The following is a 27,354-nucleotide window of genomic DNA, read 5'->3' as shown; positions in this document are numbered from 1 at the left end:
TGCAGTCTGGCGCCAAGCTTTTGAACAGCCTACTACATGTGACCTAATACTGCAAACATTTGGCTGAGTGAAAGGTAACACGGTATCTCATAAAATGTTGATAAACGTCGATGGTACTTACAATGAGGAAATGGGAATGAGGCATTAGCTGTGTCATCAGCTTACCTCCGCAATAAGCGGCCTCAAAAATCTCAGGCGTAGTTTACATGTAGTTAACTTCAGTATTAGTGCAACTACTTGCACCAGCTTTACACCAGCATCTACAGACATAAAGATTCATATCAATTTTATGGGGACGTTGCACAATGAAGGAAGCACATCTGCATTTGTCTGCCACTGAAATCCAGCTTTACTCTGTACTGGCTCCGAGACGCAAGTTGGATTTGTCATTTGGTGCTAATCACTCTATGACCTACCTGTTATTGTCATTCAAGGCCACATGTGGTACTAAACTGAGGTAATCTCAAGAGATTCTGATGCACTGCTGCTACACATGGAATTCATATAAGGTCGCTCTTTTGGAGCTGGAATATTACATCAACATTAACCTTATTTTCAGTATGCATTTTTATGCAATCTGCTCCTTTTAAAAAGGGCTCATGAACAAAAATCACTGTGAGCATTCATATCTCTATTTTAGATCTGAATTTGAGCCGTCAATAGAATTAAGCATTAAACTCTTAATTCAAGCTTTACACTGCAGTTGTGTTAGTTTCCCCTAATATTGCACTTATGCAGGCATGTCTCTACTGCTGTTTACATCTTCATTTGAATGCTTGTTAATATGTGTCAGCAAGGGTACTAAACAAAAACTATGTAGTTTGATGATTTAGAACCGCTACATGGTTGCCTTTGAGGAAAAGTGACTGCATGAGGGTGTCAACAAAGTGCTGGAAACATTTCTCAGAGATTTCGGTCCATATTGACATGATGATATCACACAGTTGCTGCAGCTTTGCCAGCTGTGCCTCCAAGATGTGAATCTCCCATTAAAATTACTGGAAGATGGGTAGCCCGTGGTCAGAAGGGGAAGGACGTGGTGAGCAACAATACTCAGGTAGGCTGTGGTGTTTAACAATGTGCAAAAAAAAAAACCACCATTTCACCAGCAGCAGTATGAAACGTTCATTGAAGGCAGGATGGAACAATGCATTCATGTTGTTTAGTGTTGTAATGAAGGCTCAGAAAGTTCCCGGGTTTATTCAAAAGAATGATTTGCAAAATGTTTTCAGCTAGTGAAATGCAAGGTCAGAAAACAGGCAGGTCCATAAATCCTTTCCTCCACAAGATTCTGTCTCAGCAAACACCCTCAGATCTGCTTCAAGGCTTCTGCGCAGAAGAGAATAGAGGTAAGTAAAACTCAAAGGGAAAACACACAAGGAAGAGTAGTCTGTTTACTAGCAGTGTTAGCTCAACAATCAGGCATCAACTAAAGGTCTTCAACCTTCAGGCCGATGAAATGATTGTTGACAGGTGAGCTTGTTACCTGCAGGTGTGCAGAGTGTGGTTAACTTGCTCATAAACTCAGAAGGCAGAACAGAGAGAGAGAATAACACAGAGAATAGACAGAGAGGGGCGAGTCAGCACAGGCGGACTGGGAAACCATGACGTTTACACCAAATTCTGACATTAAAACGTTAACGTCACAGTAAAGACCATACTTTAATCACCTTTCTTCCTCATTCTGATGCTCAGTTTGAACTGCAGCAGGTCATATTGACCACGTCTACATGCCTAAATACATCGAGTTGCTACCACATGTCTGGTTGTTTAGATATTTGCATTAATTAGCAAAATGGTCAGTGATGACTGTGCTAGTGTAAAAGTAAAACGCCTGGTTCCTGCTTTTTTTTTATTTCAAAGCAAACTTTATTCATGTCACATAATTTGATAATAGTAGCACAGACGGATGATGATTATGATACACCCTGACATAGAATACAGGAAGTTTCAGTCTCAGTATCACGAGTAAATAATATTGTTATCACATCTGAAACTAATGCTTTAGTTCCTTTGCTCACTGACTGCATTCACAGCCATGATGTTCTGCAGAATGTCATCTTCTGAAAGGGCTTTAAGAGCTTACTCATCATGATGAATAGAAACCTTTTTAAGGTCACTTCTTAATACTGAAGAAGCTGGAAACTCTCAAAATTCTGGCATCTTACATTCTTTCGCAGTCTCCGGGGTTAACTATGAACCATCTGGTCTCGTCTACAATCACATGCAGGAAAACACACTGTAACAACCTCTGCTCATGTAATCCCCTATAATCCCCCACATAACTATGCATGAAAGTACTTTAAAGAGGCATCATTGATGCTTCCGATGCTACCTAATGTGCATGAAGCAGTAGGTTTTATGCTTGCAAAAACATGCAAACCTGGACCCAGTTTTGTATCCTTGACTACAGATCATCCAACTTGGGAGGTATCTAAGCAAAACAGCAACAGAAATATTGGTTTGGTTTTTCTTGTTTGTTTGTTTTTTCTCAGCAGTCCAATCTGTGGCATTCTTCTGGGAGGCTCTTCCTTTTTTAGCCAAAGCTACATAAATACAGGCACTTGTCAGCAAACAGTGTAACCCTCTATCCTTATCTTAATCTCCCACTCCACAATCACCAATCACAATCCACTGACATCAGTGTGCACCTGCCTTTTATTGCAAAGGTGAATTATTTCTAAGATCAAATGTCTGTTTTAAAGAATTTAGTATGAATTGGCTGAATCAGTGATGTGCAATGAATAATAACTTTATTTTTTATTACAGCCAATAATATGAATCTGTTCACGTCTTTTGCAAAAAATAAATAAATAAATAACTATAATGCTGTTTCTAATAATAAAGCAATCAATGCACTCAATTTATTAAAGAAAATCTCTTTCCTGTCTCCTCTTATTGAAAACTAAACATGATAGCTATTTTGAAAATAGCTATCTAGACAGCCATATTTTCTAAACACCCTACTTGGATTACAGTAAATCTTACCTTTTGTGTATTTTCTTTTGTTCAGAGTATTCTTCTACAAGCCAAATGTTCTGCTTTCGTCAGTGTTGCTTGTTTGCATCCAAAAGGACTTCAGATCGGCATGTTTTTTTCTGCTTTGGCAGCCTGATGCAAAAGCATGGAGGTCAAGACAAGTTCTTCAGTTCCAGCTTCAGCTTCTGACTATAATCAAATGCAGCATCACATCTATGCGGTGCAGGAGACAGCATGGATCTTCATCCATCCATTTTCTTAAGCGCTTATCCAATTCAGGGTCTCCGGGAAGGTCCTGGAGCCTGTCCCAGTAAGGGTGAGAGGCAGGGTACACCCTGGTCAGCAGTCCATCACAGACAACTGCTCATTTTCATATTCACACCTAAAGCCAAATTATTAATCACCTAACCAGCATGTTTGGAGTGTGGGAAGAAGGAGAGCTGCTGAGAAACAGGGATAAGATGCAAGGTTCAAGCAGAAAGGACCCTGCGCTGTCAGGGGGCTGGGTCTACGATCCAGCATTTTCAGTTATGTTATATTTTTGATTTCTTATGTTATATTGAAAAAATGTGAAGTTCTGGTGTTATTATTAGTTAAGGTCTAGTTGAGTTTTAGTTTAGTCAATATGACCATCAATGCCCCCTGGTTTATGTTTCATGTTTCCTGTCCAGTCTGCGTGTCCACACAGTCAAGCTCGTGTGTCATGTCTACGTTCCATTATATTTCCCATTTTATTTTGAAAGTCTTGTGTTTCCATGTTCAGTGTTTTTAGTTTTTAGTTAGTTCCCCTGTGGCGTCAGGTTCATTTGTTTCAGCTGTGTTCCCCCAGGTGTTTCCACTTCCCTCATTATCCTTCTGTGTATTTTAGTCCTCTGTCTTCCTCTGTTCAGTGCTGGTCTGTCTCTGTACCTTGTGTACAGCCATATAAAAGCTCGCTTTTTGTTTAAACCTCAGTTCTTCTCTCCCTTGTCTGCATTTGAGTCCACACTGCAAACATACCCGGCCATGACACGCGCTCACTTACCGCCAAAATAAATGACTGCCTGTTGCAGAAACTTTCACAGCCCAGCTGCTACTACAAAATCAAACATACTTTGATCTAACTTTATCTTATATAATCTATTGTTACGTGAAAATTTTTATTGGATTCGTGTTATATGGAATAAATTGTTTTGAAATTAAAAAATAGTCACATATAGAAACTATTCTGTCATAAATCACCGTAATGTATAGAAAAATATTTAATGTTACCTGGATATGTTTCCATCTTTATTGTCTAGGAAGTTCATTGTCTTTTTTTTTATTCCTGACTATATATCTTCTTATTTTTTTGTAATACTTAAACTTAATCAAAAAGTGAAGAAAAATAGATTTTAACCATTGATGAAAATGGAGTAGCTAGCTTAAAAAATGACATAAAATGAGCAAAATTTAAATAACGCTTCCAAATGAGACACTCTACTGCCCACTAACCTGCTTATGCTTATGTGCATATCCTTTTAGCATTCTTATATACTGCAGGTAGCTGTCCCTTCTCACAGACAGCAGGGACAGCTTTGGAAGTGCCCTGTCTGCATTTAACTGAAAAAATAAATAAATAAAAGGATGCATATTACAATTAAAAGCATTGGAAAAATGTTAGCTGTTTTTGCAGTTGTTTAGTAAGAGTTTGTTTCTCCTCTAAGAGAAGTAAACCTAACAACCAGAGGCTTTTCCAGGATTTCTTAAATGTGGCACAGAGGACACAAAGAGCACAGCAGGAAATACAGCAGGAGAGCTCAAGAAGATGTGGAGGGTGAAGGTTCCAGGTCCCAGTGGTAATTGGAGCACTCGGTGCAGACGAGTGACTCCATCAGATACCAGGGACAACATCAAAGATCTCTGTCCAGCAGAGCGCAGTCGTAGGAACAGCAAAGATATTGCGCAACACCTCGAAGCTCCAAGGCCTCTGGTAGAGAACCCAAGCTGGAAGTATAGACCGCCCACAGGAACAAGAGGGGACTGTTTGTTTTTTTTAATATATAAAAATTTCCCTCTTGCCCCTGCATGCGGTATTTATCACCCTCCACATCTAATTGAGTTCTTCTCTGAGCCCTTGGTTCTTCTCCAGCGTGTCATGTTCCTTCTTCCTGATGTTGCTGTCATTCAGTACAGCTACATCTGTCAGTACGCCTGTTTTCCTCTGCTTGTCCCCCACTACTATGTCCGGTTGGTTAGCCATCACCGTTTGTTTATCTGTATCTGGAAGTCCCACGTGATCTTAGCTCGGGACCTCGGGACTTCCAAGGGAAACTAGGCATGTTTCTGTATACTATGCCGGCTACTTGATTATGGCGTTCCCTGCCTGCTAGCACACTGTACCCTGCTGTTATGTGCTGTATTGTCTCAGGGGCATCTTTACACAGCCTACACCTGGGGTCTTGCCTGGTGTGTCAGACCCTCTATGGATTTGTTTTGTTTTTTTGTTTGTTTGTTTTTTACGACTACAGTTAAAAAAACGAAACAAAGCACTGATCAGTCTGGGTAATGAGCTTTGAGAATGTTTTCTGTAATTTTACACATTTATTTCTTACTATTTAGGTCCAAAGAGTTGTACTGACAGATTTCTTTATTTGTCACAGCAGCTTTTTCTTTATCATGTAGAAAAACTTTACACTGTCAGAAAGCTGAGTTTCATTGTGCCAGCCGGTGTGCTGTATGCAGACTGTGATGTAAAATGAGTTTAACACCCCTGCACTGCACTATGCAGTGTGCCTGGACTCAGTTTCCCATCACCACTGGGACCACTTCAGACTTTACCTTCCACATCTGCTCCAGGTGTTCCTTCAGCCCCTGGTATTCCTCTTTGTTGTGGTCTGCTTAGATCACAACATTGTTATCACACAGCAACAGTGTTTCGACAATGATACAGTTTTGGAAACAACTGGTTGGGGGTTTGAGTCCCAAGGCATGAAACGTGTAAAGGTCATCAGGCTAGACCAACAACCTGCGGCTCCGGAGCCGCATGCGGCTCTTTAGTCCTTATAGTGCGGCTCCGGTGGTCTGGGAAAATAAATTAGTTTTTTTAAGTATTTAGCTGAAGTGTATTTTATTTATGTTTATTTATAACTTGTAGTTCTAAATTGGAAGAGTATGATATTGAAATATAAAATTATATTCTATTATTTTTTGATCGCTCAAAATAAGCCTCACACTCGCGGAAGCCGGCATACCCGCCGAAACGCCATGCCTTTATCAAGACTTTCACCCCCAGGTAGGCCAATTATGGATCTTCGGATCCACATTATGTCAGCAGCTCCACCGTGAACTATGTTAAAAACAAACACCGCTCGCGCCTCACAGATGACAGCTTACAGTCCTGCGTAAAGATGAAGTGACTTCGTACAGCCCCGATTTGCAGACGCTGTGCGCAGAGGTTCAGGAGCAGAAGTCCCATTGTAAACATACCACGGCAGACCCGATGATGTTTCCATGAACATGCTTTTCAGCATCTACCACTTTTCACACACGGTTGCTGTACGCATACGGCCGGCTGCAGCTTTTCAGCTCACAGCCCGACACATACCAACAAAACAGCATAGAGAGCACAGACGTTAAGTGCCGCTCAGGTGCGTCCGCCTCCCCTGCAGCGGCGCTGCAGACCACGCCCCGCCACACACATTAACCAGGTGAAATACATATTTAGGCAGAATTTTGCAAATATCTATTTTCATTTTTTTTAGCAGCATAGTGCTCACAGCAGTTTTTGTTTGCTACATGGATCATTTTAGTTCATGGGTGTCTTTCCTTTTGTTATATTTCTTTAAGAGTTCAAAATGTGTTAATTACATAAATAAAATGTAATTTTCTCTGTAGCACTTCATGGATTTCACAAGCAATAGACCTTACTTGTTCACACAAAGCATAAAGGTAAAAAACAATATATACAGTGTTATCTTCATTTTAGATGTCAAAAAGTATTGGCGGCTCACAGTGTTTTCTTTTGCGTGGAAATCGCGTCCTAATGGCTCTTTGGGTGTTAAAGGTTGCTGACCCCTGGGCTAGACCCACATGCTACCCAAATCTACCTCAGAACATGAGCGAGAAGAATCTGAGTAAAGTCTTAGCGGCTTGGCCATCACCTGGTTCAACAGTGTCAGGTGTTGAGAAGTCCTGATTAGAAGTGGGCCGTGCTAGAACATAGCATTCCTATTTTATGAAATTGTAATTAATTTAATCTTATTTAATAACAGCAGCTTTTATTCTGGGTCTTGGGGGAATCCTCATAACAGTCAAGATTAAAGAAGCGGTTGTGCAACGAAGTTTGGATTGTATGTTACAAGTAAATTATGCTTTTAGACCAAAGTATTATCCTTTTTTTATTTTTTTATTTTACATAATCAATCTGATATAGATCTGGACAACATGCAGTTGCTCTGCGAAGAGCAAATGGAACAACAATCATTATAAATTCCAAACTATTAAAGTGCTGGAAGTGGAAGCAAATACCAGAAACAGTTTAATATCAGATGATGAGCCACCCATGTGTTTAATCAATCCTTTGCAAAGATTTCAGTTCAGATCAATACAACTTTGCTCGTGCACATGGGGATATTAGGTCATTGCGTTAATAAAAGTTAGATGCTTCAGCCACCTGTGATTCTGAAGGAGAAATATAATATGGAAAATAAATGCCTGACTGAACAGACATGACAGCAGATGTAGCTGCAGATCAGTGGATCATTTTTCTGTGAGGAAAAAAAATTCCTGGATGATCGACTGTAAAAAATTAAAAAAAAAAAAAATTTAAAATCACATGCCGCTGTATCTTGTGATATAGTCCATTTACTCACAACAAAGCCTTTGCATGCATTTGTTTCAGTGAGAAACATTAAATATTCCTGAACAGATACTAGTTCACTTGTTCCAATTGCAATGGAGCAGATCACATAATGACTGATTTAATTATGGCAAACTGTCTACCTCTACCAAGAAATAAGAAAACATGTGGTCTGAAATACCAGCAGAATCTTTGATCAGAACAAAGAAGAGAAAGTATCTGGCCTAACCATTCATCCATCATATCTCAAAAGCACATTCCCTCACATACATCCAAGTCGAGTATTGGGAAGACAGCCCATTCTTTTTGTCTGGCTTTTCATTAAAAAAAAAAAAAAAATCCAAATCAGTGGGGTGACCTTATAGAGTGGAGTATGAGAAAAACATCACTGTAAATCTGTGGACACATTCCCTTGTGTCTTAAGACTTAACATAAAAGCCAAACTGCTTCCAGAGACACATTTCAAAGGTGAAAAAGACCTGCTGAAGAAGGTGGTTCTCACCTTTTTAGAAACCTAACGTTTAGCCTTGTATAGTTACCTTTTCAACCTCTTTCTATATGTGTTACCATACAGAGAAGAAGTGCAATGCAGCAGCGGCAGAGACGGAAAGGAGGACCGGATCCAGCGTCTGGAAATACCACAGTAACTACGCAGGATTCCTTTATTTCCCAGGACCCTTCTCTGTCCTCTCTCAAAGGCTGATAGTCATACCATTTAAGATAGAACACATCATGCAATCCAGAGACTGTGCCCTTGTCGAACACAAAGGTTAAAACTCAGACATAACACTTGATAATTGCGCTTGTATAAGATCTAGTATGATTCATATTTTTTTCCTTTAGAAATAAATCAGCTAGACAGAGAAACACACACACACACAAAAACAATTTGGCACAGTTAATCAGGTTTTGACAACTCAACCAACTGTTCTCAATTTGCACTTCTTTTGTATAATTTTCGGTTTCAACACTGTGCTTTGGTGTCAGAGCTCTCATTTGGGTCACCTGCTCTCCCTCCATAAATTATGGCTCTTTCCTTCAGTTATTAGGCTGTGTAAATAGAGTCATCAGTCTTTTAGAAAGTTGCGCTGCAATTCATAACCGGCGGAAATCCATGTCCTGACCTCAGTCAAGACACAAACAGTGAGGAGACAGACGGGGAAAACGAATTTCACTGTCCCTTTTCTCCTTTATGTGTGAATCATGCCTGACTGTTTCCATTTGTGTGTTTGCATTTCATCCTTTTTTTCAGAGGCCAGGATGTAGCTGCTAGCGAGGTAACGTCATGGGTTTTCGGTGTCATGGAGTACAGTTCTTACCGGGGTATATCCCATTGGTAACTTATGCAGAGAAGCTAACTTAGTCCAGAGCAGGTTGTGTTTGAGCAAATATTACTCTTGGAAAATAGCATCATCACTCCCAGCAGATCCAGCGGGCCTCAGTGTCCAGAGAGTAAGAGGATCTTTAGTTTCTAGTCAACACCACTGAGCTTCAACAAGAGACAGACAGTAAATTTTAAAAATTCTCCCCTTCCTTCAATTTCTTTCCTTTTTCCTCTGTTAAAGCATTTTTGTGTAAGTTTTTCCTTATCCGAATCCAATGTCTAAGGACAGAGGGTACGATTATATACAGGTCATTAAACTGCCTGAAGCAACGTTTTGTATAACAGGTGTGTAACAGGAAGATATGACCTGGTTTTAATTGAAAAATAAGACTGTTCAAGCTTTAATGTGACATGACGTGAACTCAAATACAAAAAAACGTTTTCCTTTAACTTCTACCAACATTACATTATAAGTAAAGCTCTCTGTGTGAGACAGCTTTACAGATATTCAATCGGGGAGTCACATGCGAGCAACTTAGACGTGGTGAAGGCCACCTGCTGAAGCTCAAACCGGGCACAAGGGAGGGGAAGCAAGGCGATTTGAGTGACTTTGAATGTGGCATGGTCGTCTTTAATGTTTGCATAAAATGCAAAAGGGGCCCAAAACCAGTGCCAGGGAAGTGTACCTAATAAAGTGGCCAGTGTGAATACTTCTTAAAATATTTTTTTAATGGAATCAAATCCTGGGAATTCTTTTCTACAGTTGCACAGTTGTTTTAAACTGAGAATTATTGTTTACATATGTAGTACAAAGTTACATGTAAGCTCAGTACTTCAGTCTCCTATATATTTTGGAAGCTGTAATTTCCACTTAGTCTGGATACAGGCTTATCTTATAAACGATGATACCCACTAAAGACTAAACTGCCTGACACTGCACAAAATAACTAAAATAATCCAAATTAACTCCAACTACAATGCTAAAATATCTATTCATTATAATACTCAGTATTAATAATAATATCAAAAAATATTTTTGAGTACATTTGGACAGTATTACTGATTTACTTTTGCCAAAGAAGAATATTTAAGGATTGTAACTTTTCCTTTCTGTAGAGTCTGTCATATTTTCTTGGGAAACAGATGTGAATACTTCATCCACTTCTGTTACTGAACACCAGTGAAAGACAACATAAAGAATATGGAAAGGAAGGAAGTGACTTTCTGGAGGATTTTCCTTAAAAGAGCAACGCTGTGAGAGGCTGTCTTTCTGCTTTAAGCTGAGTGATGGTGATTTGCCAACCAGTAATTTACCACTCTAGAGGAGTTCATTCATTTTCTTATCTATATTATATCCATAAAATATAAACACAGACTTATTCTTTGTTATTAATCTACTTAAGGGAGACACTAAAAATGCCTTAGTGCCACGGTGTGATGTAGAGCTGCATTCACTCACTGGAGTGCCCACACAAGATAAGAAGTGAAGATTATAAACAAAATGTTCAAAGTATTTTCTCACACGTCCGGCAGCATTTCTTGGAAAGGTTTTACCAGCAGGCATGTTGATAATAAAGCCAAAGATAATAAGGGAAGAGAGAGGGAAATGGCAAAGACAGCCAGTCAGATGATATGGCTTGGAGGTATTCAGTTTTCTAAAGATTCACTCTGAACATGATGTTCACGAGAGGATAGGGTGAGGTGGGTTTTTAAAAAAAATAAATAAATTTCTAAACTTCTTGATAAATGGACTCCATGATTTTCTGGTGCATTAGTGAAGGATTCATATCAGCTGTTTTCACAGCTGTTCTTCTCAGAGTCGTGCTTGAGAGAAATTAATTGCATCTAAAATTGAATTCTAGCTATTGCAGCTCATTGTTGTGCTGCAGGAAAGCACCTAATCCTACAGCACGGTGCTGTAATGACCAAAAACGATCAAAGAAAAGATAAGCCAGCTATTCGGTTTTGGTTGGAGATGCTTATTTATTATGACATGAAAAATAATAAAGGATTAATAGAAGGAAAGTAGAAGTCTGTGAAGCCTGAAATTTAGTTACATTTAAATAAAGTAAGAAATTTGTTATGCTTACTCTCAGGCAGAGCGTTATATTGTCCAGGGGCTCAATTGCAAAATTACACTTATCTTCACTCAGGTGCAAGCATCATAAATGACAGACTATAAGCAGCACGGTGATGCGCTGGTTAGCACTGTTGTATCACAGCAGGCTGAGGTCTGTCTGTGTGGAGCCTGCACGCTCTTCCTGTTGCCTGTGCGGGATTTCTCCATCTACTCTGGCTTCATCCCACAGTTTAAAGACAGGCCTGTTAGGGTAACTGCAGGGTTTAAATGGGCAACAAGTGGGATGCATTAGCCTTGTGATGGGCTGTTGACCTTTCACTGTATGACAACTGAGAAAGGTTGGGAATAAATGGATGGATGGTATATTACTGTAGACTCAGTCATTTTCTTGACCTTCTTCGAACTCCAAAAATCAAAACCATGATTGTTATTTTAAACAGCTGGTAACATTGCCAGTGTTTGTCAGACATCTCATAACTTCTGTACAATACAACACAATATGACAGGCCTGTGATGGTTTAATGGCATTTTACATGTACGTTGTCAAGCTGGATCACATAATAAAGTAAAGGCTGCGCTCTTATAGGACCATTTATGACTATAACCCTGAAAGCGCCACAAGTTTATTTTGTGCTTTAAAAATTTTGGAAATATATTAGAAATATGCATATTCTAATAGAAATACAACAAAAAAATCAAAGTTTATCAATTCTTAGTCAACGTTGTGATAAGACCCCATGAAATACCTTTTACTACACGTGTAGTGGATCGTGGTATATGTAGAGCTGCAGTAAAACTGAGATGATCTCACTTCTTCCATTAATAAAATTTGCCCTTGGGAAACTACTTCACATCCATTCAGATTAACACTGACATTACGGGAGTTGTACTGCGCTGATGTGAAGCCCCACTTTTAATTTTTAATTCACATTAATGTTTGTGATGAAAGGCGAGGGGAGTCCTTTTATTTAAAATAAACAACCAAATAAAAAAAATCACCAGCTGAAAATTAAGTGAGAATCAACCACCTTGACAAATTTCCAGAGTAAAAGCACAGAATTTAACTGGATATAATCAGTCTTTGAATTCCCAGACATATCCATATTTTGCCCTTTGCTATTCAAAAATGTTTCATGAGGAAAACACTCCCACATGATTCATGTCTTTGAACTTAAAACAAATCCCTCCATAGTTTCTGAATTCCACTGGTGGTAAGTAGTCTTTCTCCGAAAGCCAAGTGGGCTTTAGCAATATGGTCTTTGTTAGCTATATAGTCGCTCTTTCAAATAATAAATCAATCACAACTGTTCTGAATTCCTGCAGTTGTGACGCAGTCTTGCAACATACAAAATATCAGTCAGTCCCTCGTCAACTACATATTTACATTTAGTATTTAACCCTTAATATCCTGGGGATATTTTGTGGCATTTTTTTTTCATGCTTTCATGCTTTGGCTGTGCTGAATGAATATAGCTCATATTTAAATTTTAGAATTGTTGTCTTAGTTCCTGAAATTAGCTTTAAATGGCTAAGCTACACAAACCCCCCACATTTTATCCTATTGCTGAAAAAACAAACCGATTAAAAATAATTTAAAAATAATCTTTTGATCCCACATTTATCGGCACATGCATTCCTTTATGTTAAGACTTTATTTTGGACTCCTTGCCTTCGATTTTTAATTTTTACATTTGTCCACCAGGTGACGCTATTTTTTAACCATTCAAAGCATGCACCAAAATTTCACCCTTTTTTCTGTTTTCTGCTGATATGGCAAATGTTTCCTGCTATTGATGTTGGATAATGGTGTGTGAGCGTGTGCACATGTGTATGAGTGTATTTGTGTGATATCTCTGCAGCAAGAACCAAAACAAACTTGGACTTTATTCTGGTTCTTGCTCAAGACGTTAATGCAGCTGCACTGCAGCCATGGTTAGAAGTGTGAGCAGTAGTGCAGGGGCAGTCATTTTGGTGATGGCAAGACTTTACAGTGCACACGAGGCTCTGGAAATGATCGTGCACTATGTGTGTGAAGATAGCGCTTCATCCTCCAGCTGGAGTCCAACTCTGACTCATCTGAAGGTGAAAGTGGAGAGGAGATGGTTAAAGCAGTGAAAGGATGGATGCCTAAAATTCTAAAGATGCAATTCTCTTTTGATTTTATAGATGAGTGCAGCAGAGTTACAGACAGATTTTGTTGATCTGTCTCTGGACAGTGGTCTGGGTAGTAGCTGGTGGGTTATGACTTAGACTGTAGAACCCCCACCTGTTCAGAAAGTGTAGTAAGTTTTGTGAAGTATGTAATCATTCTGATAAGACCCTTTTTTAACACCTTTTACTATCCAAATGTTCAACTGCTTATTAATTCAGGTATGTAATCGGGGGTTACAACCCAGTGCATTTAGACATGAAGGCACGATCAAGATCACCTGCTGAAATTCAAGCAGAGCATCAGAATGAGGAAGAAAAGTGATTTAAGTTACTTTGAAGGCGGCATTGTTGTCAGTGCCAGACGGGCTGGGCAGAGTATTTCAGACTCATACCATACCAGAGGTCAGAGGAGAATTACAAGCTGATAGGAAGGCAACAGTAACTCAAATATCAATACAACTGTTCAGAAAGTGTTGTATGTTTTGTGCCATATGTCATCACCACATGCTGATTTTTTTCCCCTCTCTCAAACAGTTTTAGTTTGCTAGGCAGTGATTTGTGTATTTTAGATATTCCACCAAAAATGCATTTTAAAGAAAGATTTATTTTTTGTGTTATCATCACTTATGCTGCTGAAAGATTTTCACATAGGTGAACCTATTAAACTAAAGGCTATTGTACTATACTCTGTATTAGGTCCTACAGAAGAGAGGGATTCACATCCATCACGATCTCCATGGATCCCATATCTACCTGAGGGCCCCATTTTTTTTTCAGAGGATGTCAACAGAAGATAGTTTTACTGCTGGCTATAATCCACAGCAGACACACAGTGAGCAGTCAGTGCATGGGACAAACAGTGAACCTTGGTACAGGTGATCATCTAGATAACGACTGCGTTCAGATTTGTTTTTAACCCCAGAGTTATGGTTTATTAGCTTTATGAATTACCAACAAATAAATGAACTACACCTGTGTTTGCCCTATCCTGAGTATTCAGGATAGCTAACAGCAAGCTAATTGTTATTTTGTTTTATTCTCTTTTGCTTCAAATGCCTCAGAATGTCTTTAAAATATAATAAAATGAATTGATGTTTGAATTGAATTCAGTGTCTTCAGTTTTAGTGTCCTGGTGTTACACATGGGATGTACCAAAACTGCTAGATATGATATAATTTTAAAGGCATACTAGCCTTATCACAAAGTCAGGATGTTCACACATACAGCAGTTATGACCTGATCTGCACATCTGTATCACACCTACTTCATGTGGACCTAAACATAATAACCACAACATGATCGAAACCAGGGAAAGAATCAAAACTTGGATTTGAGTCCACATGTAAACATGTTCATGTATGAAGTTTGACCTGACAGTGGGGCGAGGTACAAAAAATATAATCTATTAAAATATGATAAATTAAATACCACTCAATACTTCTATCAGTGTACAATCTAAAGAAAGCAGTAAATCAATAACCCCATAAATTGAAAAAGTCAAATACTAATGTACATGCAAACATACTCATTGTCAATAAATACTATTACCATATAAAACTTTATAAGTTTACGTTTACTGTCTGCAAGTTCATATCTCTGTGGGCTGGATTATCCAATGGGCATTCTGGGTAAGAGCCCAGGGGTCCACACTTGGTGGCCCATCCATGCAGCATAAAAATTGGAAGCACTGATACAAGACTCCTCCTGAGAGACTCCTGTTTTACTTGCAAGGAGCCAGACTTTCCTGTAATCTTTAAAGTGGTCTTGAGCAATAGTTCTTCAGGTTTTTTGGACATTGGCTGCATTTTCACTCATTTTCAGTCCAGTCCTTGTACCTGACTATTTCCAAAGGAATGTTGTTGTTGTTTTTTTTTCATTTGTTAAGCCTTTTAACACCTAAGGAAGTTATAATGGTCTTTTTTTTTATTTCCCAGTGAGACGCAGTCCTCTCCTTAATGATTAGAAATCATTTTGCACACATATGTCGAAATCTTTATGAAAAATCAAAGTTTGCTGGAGCCTCTCAAAGATTTGTACCCAGGGGTCTGTAATTAGTTGATCCGGGTATCCTTTGCATTCCTCAGTATGCTCAGTGCCCAGCATGTTCTGGTCCCTGCAGACACACATAGAGGGAATGTGTGGATGTGCTGCTCTGCTGCCACCTGGTGGTGAGGCGCGGTACCAGCCACTGCTCCGCGGAGCATTAGCACAGTTGAAGATGGCGACTGGAGTCCTTCAGAGAGTCAGCGGTGGTTTGGGTCGGGCTAAAAGCGGGGCCCACTCGGCCGGACAGCTCGCGGTGTGGGGCAGGTGGGGCAGTCTTCATCGTGAATGTTCAACAGTCATCTCTGTAGCTTCCTGTGTTAGCTGTGTAGTGTTTTCAGTGGGGATCTGTTGGTGGCTACGAGTAGCCCGGTAAAGCTAGCCCAGTGACTGCTAGCCAGCCCACTGTGGCCTTTCAGCTTGAACTTAACCAGGAGCTTCAGCTTATGTGCGTTTATTTAGTACGTGATATTTAAGACTAACGCTTCTGTCACTGTTGGGAAACTCAAAAGAGCAATAGTTTCTGTCAACGTTTGACAGTAAGCATCTAAAACGCTCAAGGTCAATTTGACAGTTTATATTGCTACCTTGTAAAAATTGCATGACTTACAGATAGCATGCAGATGCACTGATCACCGTGTGCATCAGAGGGTCTGACATTTTCAACTGAACAACCGCACCAAAGCCCCTAAAACAGATACTACGTGGCTGTGCATGTACATATAGACTAGGAAGTCAGTCATTCCGAAGTCGTTGCAGTGTCCGTGTGTTTCTTTTTCATGGTGGCCTGTGTTTGCAGGGGGTTTGCAACTTCCAGCTGTAGAAATAGAGAGGACAGCTGGTTCAAGTCACTGTTTGTGAGGAAAGTTGATCCCAGAAAAGATGCACACTCCACCCTACTGACCAAAAATGAGGAGAGTAACCTCTATAAGATTCAGTGTAAGTTGCCTTTAGGGTCCCCGCATTACATTAACAACATTTTGACCTTTAGTAATGAGACTTTTTTTCTCATTTAAACTTTTGTTTCAGTCCATAACGTCAAGCCAGAGTGCCTGGATGCATACAACAAACTCTGGTGAGTGCTTTGTCATTTGATGTTGTGAACCTTTAGTGCAGAGGAAGCTTTACCATAAGTGGGAGGAGGATCAAGGACTGGACACTTCGTGTAAAAAATTATCCAGTCTATTCCTGTAAGATGATGTATGGGCTGGTATGACTTCTGTCCTCCACAAACCAGACATGCTCATACCTAAGATGACTGGAACCCATGGACTTTAAGCACAACACATGCTGGTCGTACTGCATTTAATTATTTGGCTTCTCGTTTGCCACAGTGAGGATGTGTTGCCCTCCATCCACGCTGATAAGTACTACCCCTGTGAGCTGGTGGGAACCTGGAATACCTGGTATGGAGAACAAGACCAGGCTGGTAGGATTACTAATATCAACACACACAGACATCTGCGGTATAACAGCGCTGCGATCCGCACAGTTTGCAATCAGCATGCGTGTTACACCGCATATTCACGTGCAAGTACAGCATCAATCATTAGCTGTCTTGCAAGCTAATGATCAGGAGGTGTTTATTTTTTTTGTTGCAGTGTTTACACCACAGTAATTTCCCTCCCAGTATTTATTTACACTAACCACAAATGGATGTAGTTATGTCAGACGTTAAAAGCCGGACATCTGGATATCTTTACTCTGCTACATGATGATCCTTCTGTTTGTACTTGATGTGATGTTGTAATTGTGACAAATTGTCTCCCCAGTGCATCTGTGGCGTTACAGAGGTGGATACCCAGCTCTTACTGAGGTGATGAACAAGCTCAGGCAGAACAAGGTACTACTACACGGCCCTTTGCTTTACCCGGGGGATTATAAGTCTGAGTAAGCTCACTGATTAATGTCTGTCCATTGCCAGGATTTCACAGCCTACAGGAAGGAGCGAGGAAAGATGCTGTTGTCCCGCAGGAATCAGCTCCTCCTGGAGTTCAGCTTCTGGAACGAGCCAGTACCCCGAACGGGACCAAACGTATACGAGCTCAGGACCTACCAGCTCAGGGTGAGTGGTTGAGCTGCAGCCTGTATCGTTGTCAGGACTGGGCTCGGTGTGTTAAAGTCTGATTTCCAGAATGTGTTCTACAGCTCCAAAATGGGCCACATAAATGCAACTGAAACAGAAACACTGAAACAGATGACTGTATTCAGTGAGGATTTCTTACACCAAGTTTAACAATGATGCCTTAAAAGCTAAACGCACTATCAGTGTATGAAATCAGCAAGTTGCTAGTTTAACAAATGTCTCATTCTGGTGGTTTTCTTTACTCATTTTCTGCATTTATTACACTTTAAAACTTTGCCTGTCTGTCAGTTTGTATTCAAGTGATTGCTCCCTAGTTTACACTTAAGGAAATTGTGCAGCCGTTCACAGCACTAGAAGAGCTTCCCTAAACTTACATGGTTATATTTATTATAAAAAAAAAAAAAAGGTGACAGATAGTATTCACTCTTCATGATCACACCTTTTGTCCATGGACAGACTTTAAAGACTCTCTGGTAAAAACACAATTGTTTATCTGCTGCCACATCTCACTGCAGCAGCTCGGGCTTGGCTGTTAAACTATCCATCCTTTTCTTACCTCATGTTTCCCATTTAAAACTGATGATCTCCATCCTGACATCCTTCTGTGGACTTAAATTACTTCTTTCCCCTCAAGCTGTTAGCACGACACTCAGGATCATCCCGAGTGTTGTGCTAACCATCACGGGATGATCACTAACGTGCAGAAACGCTTAATCGAAACCACGCCATCCACCGCGGATTAAGTCATGCTTTTTATAATTGAAAAAATCAAACTGTCTCTAGACCAGCACCCCTCTGTGACATGTGATGAATGCTCGCTATTATCCCCTCATCACAGGCTGAGATTGCATCTTTGAAACAGCAGGGCGTTTGTCGTCTTATGCACCAGAGAATGATTGAAGGCGCTCTCTCGGGTGTAGTTGTTCGCATTGACAAAATACCTGTGTTACTACCTCTTTGCCATTTTTTTTTTCTTTTTCACATTAATATATTTACTTTGGAAAGAAGTTCGAAAGTTCTCCATTACATATATATATATATATATATATATGCTTAAATCTAATAAAGAATATTGTGTTTTCTCTCTCGCAGCCAGGAACCATGATCGAGTGGGGTAATTACTGGTAAGGCAGCCTGAATTCACTTGATTCACTGAACTGTACTTACAGAACAGTTGTACTACATGAAAGCTCCCTCATCACACTGTCATTAATAAGAGCTATTCCACAGAGACACCCCCACGTTTGAAGCTATGCTGTCATTCCCTCAAGCCAAGAATCAAATGCTAGTGTAACAGTGTGTACACTACAAACGTGTATATAATAGTTGAGTAATGTGAGCCTGGAAAGAGCCGCTGTGTGGACTCACAGAGCCAGCAGATCAGCATTTATCAGTAGGTGCAGCAGCGAAGATTGTGATGGATTAAATTGAGGATTGAGCTTTCTGCACAAGCCTTTGCTTTCCAGATAAATTTCTTCTGTCTGACCATAGTTTTATTTCTTTTAGTTATTAGTGGTTGGGATTACATATTCAGAAGAAAAGTTGTCATTATCCTGCAAACTTAGCCTGTGTGCAGTTTTATATGTAAATATTATTACAGGTATTATTTGATTTTTAAGTTAGACATAAGATTTTCTGCTTTGAAGCTTTATGCTTTGCCTTTTCCTAGAAAAGCACACATGATTGATTGATCTCCCCCTGTTCCCTGTGCTTTTCAGTAATCATGGCTAGGAAATCAGCCTTAATGCAAAAAAAACACACTGTGACAGCTTTTTTTTTTTTTTTTTTTTTTTTTATTCTTAATGTTTGTATTCATTCACACTTTAACCAGCTTTTTTTTTTAAATAAACCTCCAAAGTCCTGCAGATAATGCCAGTAAAGCTATTTAATATAATTTGTGCGGTTAAAGGTTTAAACTTCTGCTTCGTATTTCACCAGTTTGATGAGACTCGAGCTTCATAGTTTTCTATCCAGACAGTGATTATGGTTTGAATATGTTTATGTTTGCTTTGGGAGGAAAATGTAATAGATTCAAAACATTCTCCTCACTCGTTTCACGAAGACTTGGCCAGTCTTTAGATTCATAAACATGCGTACAGTAAGTCATGATGATGTCACGTCTCGCGGTCGGATGTGATGTTGGAAGTTATAATCGCAGCTAAAGGAGCAGGTTGCCATCCTGCTTTAGCTGAGAAAATCCAGTCGTGTGAATTAATCAGGAGGTATTCGGGGATGATGTTGAAATCCTTTGAATGCTGGTTAAATATTTCATGTTTGTGTTTGTGGTGGTCTGGTGTTAAGCCAGATGAAGCCTTTGTGGTTTTTTTGGCCTGTGCTGTGACCAAAGGTGCTTTTGTCTGCAGGGCCAGAGCCGTTCGATACCGCCAGCAGAACAGAGAAGCTGTGGGAGGGTTTTTCTCACAGATTGGAAACCTCTATATGGTCCATCACCTCTGGGGTACGTTCAAACACTTCCACGCTGACTTTAGATAATTACGCTAATGTTGAAATCATTAGTTGCTTCGCAGAAAATCAACAACAGTTAACAGTAATTTATCTTGGATATACATACCAGAAATGTCATGTTCCAGATTTTCTGCTTTTCTTTGTTATTATAGAGTTAATATATTTGGATTTTTGGGCTGTTTGGTCAAAACAGGCAATGTGAGATTGTCTCCTGAGGCGTGTAATTGATAGATAAATGTGTGCAATGTTAACTGAGGTAATTATCATCCCAATTTGCAGTACACCCAGCTCTCCAGAGAGCTTTAATCACGAGCAAATAGTCATTCCTGTGAAAACTGCTTTGAAGTCTGCTTGAAGGGAGTGTGCAAACTTGGTTCGTTGTGATGTGAAGTCAGAGCTTCGCGCTCACCTCTCACATAATTTACGTCACTCAGACCAAAGCGGACCAAAACTACAACAAATCTATTAAAACGGTCTCACTGTTCTCAAGAATGAGCATACAGCTGTGAGGGAGAGACGGCCCTCTGTACACTAGGGATGAGGCGATTTTCTTGATAGTCCTGTTGCCCACCCCGAGGCATCGCTGTCTACCCTCCATAACTTATATGCACAAAAAAAATGTGCATGGGTGAAAGAGAAACAGGTAGCCTACATTAGTTTTTCTCACTTCCATCATGAAGAAATGCTTGCCTGTTAACATACAACATTTACTGATTGGGTCAAAATAGGAAACTTTTCCCCATCTGACATTTTTGTTGGTGAAAAACTCAGCTGTGTGTGGAGGACATGGAGATCATGCTATATAAATAAAGTTGAACTGAATTGACCTACAGTTCTACATAATCTAGTTTGGGTTTTTTCCTGTGTAAAATATTTCACCTGTTTATCCTGCTTTCTTCACTCTGCCTCAGCACACATAGACAAGACAATGTTAGGATCTCTGTAAATCCAGCCTCCTGTTTTCTCCCATTGGATGATGAATATGATGGAACAGCAAACGCAATTCGCACACATACACATTAACTTAAATGTGCACAGAGGTCTGTGTTGCAAGTGTGAGTTATGTGTGGAGGAGTGACATGAAACCGTGGCCTGGCAGGTTGAATTTGTTATTAATCGCAGAACAATGAATCCGCAGGGAAATTAGATAAAAATCACCTTAAAATTGACCACCATCTATCCCTGACATCATCAGCACAACCCCACAGCCTAACAAGGAAATTATGGTTGAGAGGTGGCAGCATATTGTCAGCTTCAGACTCTCCCTCCACCTGCAAGACTTTGTCTGTTAACAGATGGGGGAAGCAAACAAAATATGTGGTATGACTGGTCTGTCTACTCCTGCTTGTGCTGTTGTTGGTCTGTCAGTCATCCATCAAGGAGAGCAAAGAGCTGAAGTGAAACTGAGTGTTCAAAGCATTGAAAGTTTCTGCTGCAGCCACAGTCTGTGCTTCTCATGCTGTATTTTGTCTTTGATTGGGTTTTCTCCCATTCCTGGGAGAAGCACAAATGTGGTTGAGATTTTGGAGGACTGCACAGGAGCACGTTTAGTGGCTGAAACTGCCTCTCAGCAAACCCGCACAATCACTGTTCCGTAAATTAAGCAAAATTTAGCAACTAGCAGGTAAAAACAAAAAAACAAGTGGAGCCATCAGGAGCTTGAAAGTTGGTGGAGAGCAAAGTGGAGCTCAAACATGAGGAAACATTTGTTAGCTTGTCTTTACAGATGCACGTGTCCTAAAAATGTCTTCCGTGATTAATTTGATCATTACAAAGTTACCAGATTAAGTCTTAACTTAAAATCATGTACTTATACTGCAGCATTATAATGCAGTGATTTGTTAATTACAGCTTACAAGGACCTTCAGTCCCGAGAAGACACGAGGAATGCTGTGTGGCAGCAGGAAGGCTGGCACGAGGTGGTGTATTACACAGGTGAGCACAATAAGTCTTTTTGTAAACTCAAAGCTGTGCGACTGAAAACTTTACAAAGTTTTTTGTTGAGTTTGTCACTTTCTGAGCCTCAAAGGTTTTTAAACTCATCTTTTCCCAGTCCCACTCATTCAGCACATGGACTCAAGGATCATGATTCCCACAAAGGCTTCGCCGCTGCAGTAAAATGAAAAGCCAGCTGGAAGCTGACATCGAGCGGCACCTCCTTTGAATGTTACATCAGCATCATGGGTTCAATCTTTGTCAGTGCTGCCAAACAACGTCCATTCTCTTTTTGTTAACGTCTGTTTTATTACTGAAGGATGTCGCTTGGATCGAGTCGGGTCTCTGAAATTTATCTGCAGTTCAAATAGTTACTGAAAGGCTCCACGCCACTTTTAAGACACGCAGTATTTTCTGTGTGAGTTCAGGTTTGGGAGGGAGTGTTAAAATATGTAGATGTGTTTATGTCTGAAATGTGGTGCCACATCAAAATTGGTCCATGGAGAGATTTCATTTCCAAGGTTAGAGCCAACCAAAGTTACTTGACAGGAAAAATCAAAAGGAGCAGCTGTATGGCGTTAAAGTGTGGGAACAGCTAGATTAAAAATAGTACTGCTGAAGCTCGCTGCAGGAGCTATTTATTTATTTAATGTAACTTTAAAGTACATCATGTTTTTAGTGTGCTGAGAAACTTTGATGTAAAAGCCATGCCATTTCAGACTGAAAAGAGATCCCTTGTATGAATAGAAACTATATTTCTTTCAAAATCATAAGTGTGTGAAATGCAGATACCATAATTTTATATTTGATGTGTATTATGAATCATTGTTTTACTCCTTTTGGTTGCTTTTCGTGGATGTCCCTACATTTCCTGGTAACATTAATGTTTAGTGGTGCTGTGTTTGTAACTATGGCTTACAGTTTTTCTTTTTCTCAGGACGGCATGCGTGGTTTTAAAGTCCGTTTTTATCCAACGTATCTTAACGAGGCACAAATCAGTTAAAACAGGTGTTCTGCATATCAGTGACTGAGTGAATTTGGTACGCAGGTGATCACAGTCACGCTGCTTTATACCGTAACGGTTTTTATTGTTAAAGGAAGCATGTTGATCTGGTGTTTCTGTTCAGAGGGAACAATGTAGAGACAAGGACAAGAACACAGATTAAAGTCATTCAAACAGCGAAGTGGACACTCATCTTTTAATGCTGTGTTTTTCTGACTTGAGTCACTACACTGTCACTGACAGGTCTGCTTACAGCTCTTACAGAACAGAAACCCGATTAAAAATACTTTCACTTCTCATTGCACGTGCCATAATACAAATGAGTCGTTCTAGTCCACCTAAAAGCTTTCATGTAAACTGCAAAAACACTAAAATAATCTTTTTAAGATTGTCTTCCATGTAGTGTTTTAGTACCTTGTAGTATAAAAAAGGGCAACATAGCTATTAAAGTTACGATTGCTCCCACTAGTATAAACATTTGATTTAATATAAAAATCTATCAAGGTCTAAGGAAAAATGTCCACTTGGTAAAATCTACCAGTGGCACACCCTTAGGTGCAAGTATAACGTGTTAAAAATCATAAACTAATCTTTGAGCACCTTTAAATCTTCTCCAGTTCTTTCAGTAGCTCCCCAAAACTCGTCACATACCACGAAGACCTCTCCTTGACCTGCGGCCTGACGACATTCCCGCCAAATCCAATGAAAGCGCTCTGAAGACAAAATAAAAGGGTGAAATACTGTAATCACACTGTAATCGCTTTTTACACTGGCAAACGGCGACACTTACAGCTGGAGGGCAGGCCTCAAGATCAGTGGCACCATCTCCGATCATCACCACAGTCTCATAGCCGTACTGTTCCTTCAGCATGCTGATGACCTTCCCCTTTCCTCCGCTCTCAGCTGTGGGCTGACTCTCATCAAAACCAGCGTACTCTCCTGGAAGATGATATTTTTATTAAATTTAATTTAACCAGTCAAAAGACCTGACTTAGATTAAACCTAAGGGTCTGTTGTGTATATTCAATGATCCACTCAAAGGGTTTAGCCTGGACTTCCACTCATGTGAGAACAGAAGAACATCACAAACAGCCCGCCGCTGGCTCTTACCGTTGAAGTAGAATTTGAGCCGGTTGGCGTAAACGTGATTCAAAGGGATGTTTAGCTGAGTGGCCACGTGTTCAACAATGCAGCGGAAGCCACCTGAAATGAGGAACACCTTTATGTTGAGCTCATGCAGACGGTCCACGAGCTCCCTGGACAAAGAAATGGAAAAACATCAACACTCAGAAGAAAATGTTTTTTGACATTCACATGCAATGAGTTATTCTGCTGCCCTGTGCCGTGTGAAGTTTCCTAAAATTTAATTACAAAAATGCAATAATGTAGAAGAAGAAAGAACAATTTCCAGGAGACACGGCTTTGCCACTTTACTGCAAAATGAAATAACACAAGATGCACTTTATTTATCCCAATGCTGGGAAATTTTTCCTTTGTTTTCCTTTGTTACAGGAGTTGAACACAAACAAATTACAGACTGTTGAAATAAGGAGAACGGTATGTGGCTCAGTGAAATCCAATACAAATATGACCAAACACATGACTTAATAAGGTAAAAACTAATCAAAAAATAAAATGGATACAAAGTAAAACCAGAGCGTGGTAGCTTATCCAGCTCTCAGTTCACAGATTGTTGCCTGGAAAATGTGACCAAATGTGATCTCAAGCACAAGTTGATTGTAGACTTTTAGGACTGATTAACCAGTAGTGATTACTGTGGACAGACAAAAGTCTTTTCCATTCTTGTTGGATACAAGATTTCAGGGCCTGATTCACCACATTGTTCATTTAAGCACAGGGCAATTATTTTTCAGTGTCAGGCCAGAGAGATAAACTATGAGGTGAGCGGTTAATGGGTTAGGCTAGCTTAGCGCTTAAAGTCAGAGTTTTCTGTGTCAGGAAGGTGACTCTCTTTCTCTAGATCAACATAGCATCTTATGCTGAACATACTGACCACGTCCAGAGCAGGTTATGTGTTTAAAGTTTGAAAATCTTTTGGAAGTGCAAAATTTTCTCTGATCATTTGGATGTGCATATCTTACTAATGCAACCAAAAGAGAGTGTGCAGTAAAGTTACAGTGGCACAAAATCTACTGCAAACTCACAGAAGTGTACATGCGCTCACTTGATGAAGCAGACAAATGTTTCTATTCTTGATCCCAAGTGTCGTTCACATCGCTAGAACTGCAGATATATTTTGTTTGGGTTTTTTAAGGCAGCACTCCAGAACCAACTTGTTTACCACTATTTTATTGAATCACAACATTTCCGTCCAACTGAACTTCATCAGGTGCAAACATTTTGTTTGTTTACCTGACCTGATGTTGGTCAGCTGGACGGAAACGTTGTGATTCAGGAAGAAAGGTCAGCAGCAGTATTTCACAGGGTCTGTGTCTGTCTTGTGTGTGAGAAATTTTGTGTTTCACAGGGTCTGTGTCTGTCTGTGTGTGTGTGAGAAATTTTGTGTTTGTATGCACACATTACAGCTGGTTTGTGATTCACACTCTGAAGGTTTTGCTTTCTGCATTTTCAGCCGACTCCTATTTGTTTTTGGCAATAGTTTTCAACCATGCATTCATATAAGTTATTATTATAATGTGGAGGACAACATCTACCTAAAGAGGTCAGTTATTTCTACATTAATTCACCTGACACCTGGAGTAAGCTGAGGTGGGTGGTCTGTTATCAGCTTGTTGACTTGTTCTCTGGAACATCGGATGATGGAAAGACGCTCAGTCAGGGCCTTTTTGAAGGTCATTGAGCCGCCCATGGCTTTGCGTGTCCTGAAACGTCCAAGTAACACATTTTTGTTTGTTCTAAACACCCACAACAAATCCATTAAAAAAAAATAAAAATCCACCTACATTTCAGTGACTGCATCCCCCACACCACAGAATTTGGCGAGTTCATCAATGCCTTCTTCCTTGATTACTGTGCTGTCCACATCAAAGCAGACAGCTTCAGCTCTCCTGAAGAGCTCCTTTGTCTGCGACAGCGTTGTCATCATGCTGGGAAATTACATTAAAAAAAAGATGCAGTCTGGTGAAACAAATTTCACTGCTGCAGATGCACACTGTGTGTGTGTGTGTATGTGTGTGTGTGTTGGGGGGAGGGTGTAATTGTCATCAGCAGGGTCCCGTGCTGCATTTGTTGATTCAACGTGAGGTCTGTGATTTTGGCCAGCGGCTGCCTGATTTCACTAATGCACTAAGTCTTGTATAGAAAGGATGTCTTTCATCCAGTGGAGCAGCAAACGCATCTATTCACTCAAATACCTATGTGCAATCGACGGGGATCACCTCCCAGCCGATGATGTGTGCCAAAGTGCGTTACAAAAAGCAGTGTGCTTAAACAAACCATAGGAGAGGCCCGGGATGGACATACTCTGCGCGTATTGCGTCACCCAGAGGGTCACTACTGAGGGGCAGCATAACCAACAACAAACGTGAAGACACTGAAACTGGGCCTAACGGTTCGTATCTGTCACTTTGATATAAAGTGACAGACATATAGTCATGAAAATGACGATATATCACGGCTGTACGTTGAGAATAAGCGGGCTGTTATCTGTCCGGTGCAGCTGATTTGAACGCTGCTCAACTGCCGACAACTCGAGAGACAGCACCAGGCAGGAAAAAAATACTTAAAAACATTAGGACAGTCCTGTAGTACTTACCGGCGAGTGCAGCGACGATAAGGCACGAACAGCAGCTTCAGCATAAAAGCCGACAGCTCTCGGTCGGCTCGTGGACGAGGAAGAAAAGCACTGAATGGTGGGCCAATCAGAGAGAAGCCGATTAGGGCCCGCCCACTACATCACATGACGACACCAGCGGCGAAAGAGGGAGAAAAACAACTACCATAAATAACGAGCGCAAAGGCGAAAGGAAGCGATTGAAAAGAGACAAAAACGAAGTAAAACAATAACATTAAGTCACATCGGCTTCAAATGGCCACTAAGATATGTAACAACTACAAAAGAGAGAAAATTATGAAAAAGAGACACAAACAAACCTCCAAAATTTGCAAGACACCAACTTTTAAGAGGACATGAAACACTAAACATATAAAGGCTAATTAACATCATGGAACCCTGCTCTCAAAATCAGGCACAGATGTGACACTGTCTATGAAGCTAGATTTAAGAAAAAATATGGGCTCAAATTGTGGTTATAAATATTTTGTACTTGTAAATCAGTTTTGTAAATCAGAATGCGTATATTTGTGCATCTGTAGATAAGAATTTGTGTGTGCGTAAAAAAGATTTGTGTGTGTAAAAATATTTACACAAGTTACTAATTCTTGTTAAGGTCTGGTTACAGATACAAAGCAAACAAAAAAAATACGTGTGAAACTCTGCACTCAAGTTTCAACTTACAAGTACGAACTTTGACCCGATTTTTCTTCC

General features: G+C 40.0%; 2 protein-coding genes and 1 long non-coding RNA gene across 3 annotated transcripts; 2 read left to right on the top strand and 1 right to left on the bottom strand.

Annotated features, from left to right (window-relative positions):
• Positions 1 to 6,141: 6,141 nt before the first annotated feature.
• On the top strand, positions 6,142 to 14,458 carry LOC145419350 (uncharacterized). The gene is made up of 3 exons (XR_013901217.1): positions 6,142 to 6,232; positions 8,373 to 8,441; positions 14,050 to 14,458. It is a non-coding gene; the product is annotated as an uncharacterized LOC145419350 (long non-coding RNA).
• Positions 14,459 to 15,504: 1,046 nt separating this feature from the next.
• On the top strand, positions 15,505 to 23,067 carry LOC113036247 (protein NipSnap homolog 2-like). Its single transcript, XM_080288484.1, has 10 exons — positions 15,505 to 15,663; positions 16,196 to 16,335; positions 16,426 to 16,471; positions 16,731 to 16,825; positions 17,169 to 17,239; positions 17,321 to 17,461; positions 18,575 to 18,606; positions 19,846 to 19,940; positions 21,800 to 21,883; positions 22,002 to 23,067. Exons 1-10 carry the CDS (start codon positions 15,572 to 15,574, stop codon positions 22,064 to 22,066), a joined length of 861 nt encoding a protein of 286 aa, XP_080144610.1. The 5' UTR covers positions 15,505 to 15,571; the 3' UTR covers positions 22,067 to 23,067.
• Position 23,068: 1 nt separating this feature from the next.
• psph (phosphoserine phosphatase) lies at positions 23,069 to 26,778 on the bottom strand. Its single transcript, XM_026192460.2, has 6 exons — positions 26,623 to 26,778; positions 25,811 to 25,954; positions 25,595 to 25,729; positions 23,997 to 24,142; positions 23,677 to 23,825; positions 23,069 to 23,599 (listed from the first exon to the last, which is right to left on the bottom strand). Exons 1-6 carry the CDS (start codon positions 26,664 to 26,666, stop codon positions 23,489 to 23,491), a joined length of 729 nt encoding a protein of 242 aa, XP_026048245.1. The 5' UTR covers positions 26,667 to 26,778; the 3' UTR covers positions 23,069 to 23,488.
• Positions 26,779 to 27,354: the final 576 nt, after the last annotated feature.

Source organism: Astatotilapia calliptera, chromosome 14 (assembly GCF_964374335.1).
Source record: "Astatotilapia calliptera chromosome 14, fAstCal68.1, whole genome shotgun sequence".
NCBI classification, from domain to species: domain Eukaryota; kingdom Metazoa; phylum Chordata; class Actinopteri; order Cichliformes; family Cichlidae; genus Astatotilapia; species Astatotilapia calliptera.
Note: the sequence above shows the minus strand (reverse complement) of the source record. Positions and strands in the feature narration are given on the sequence as shown.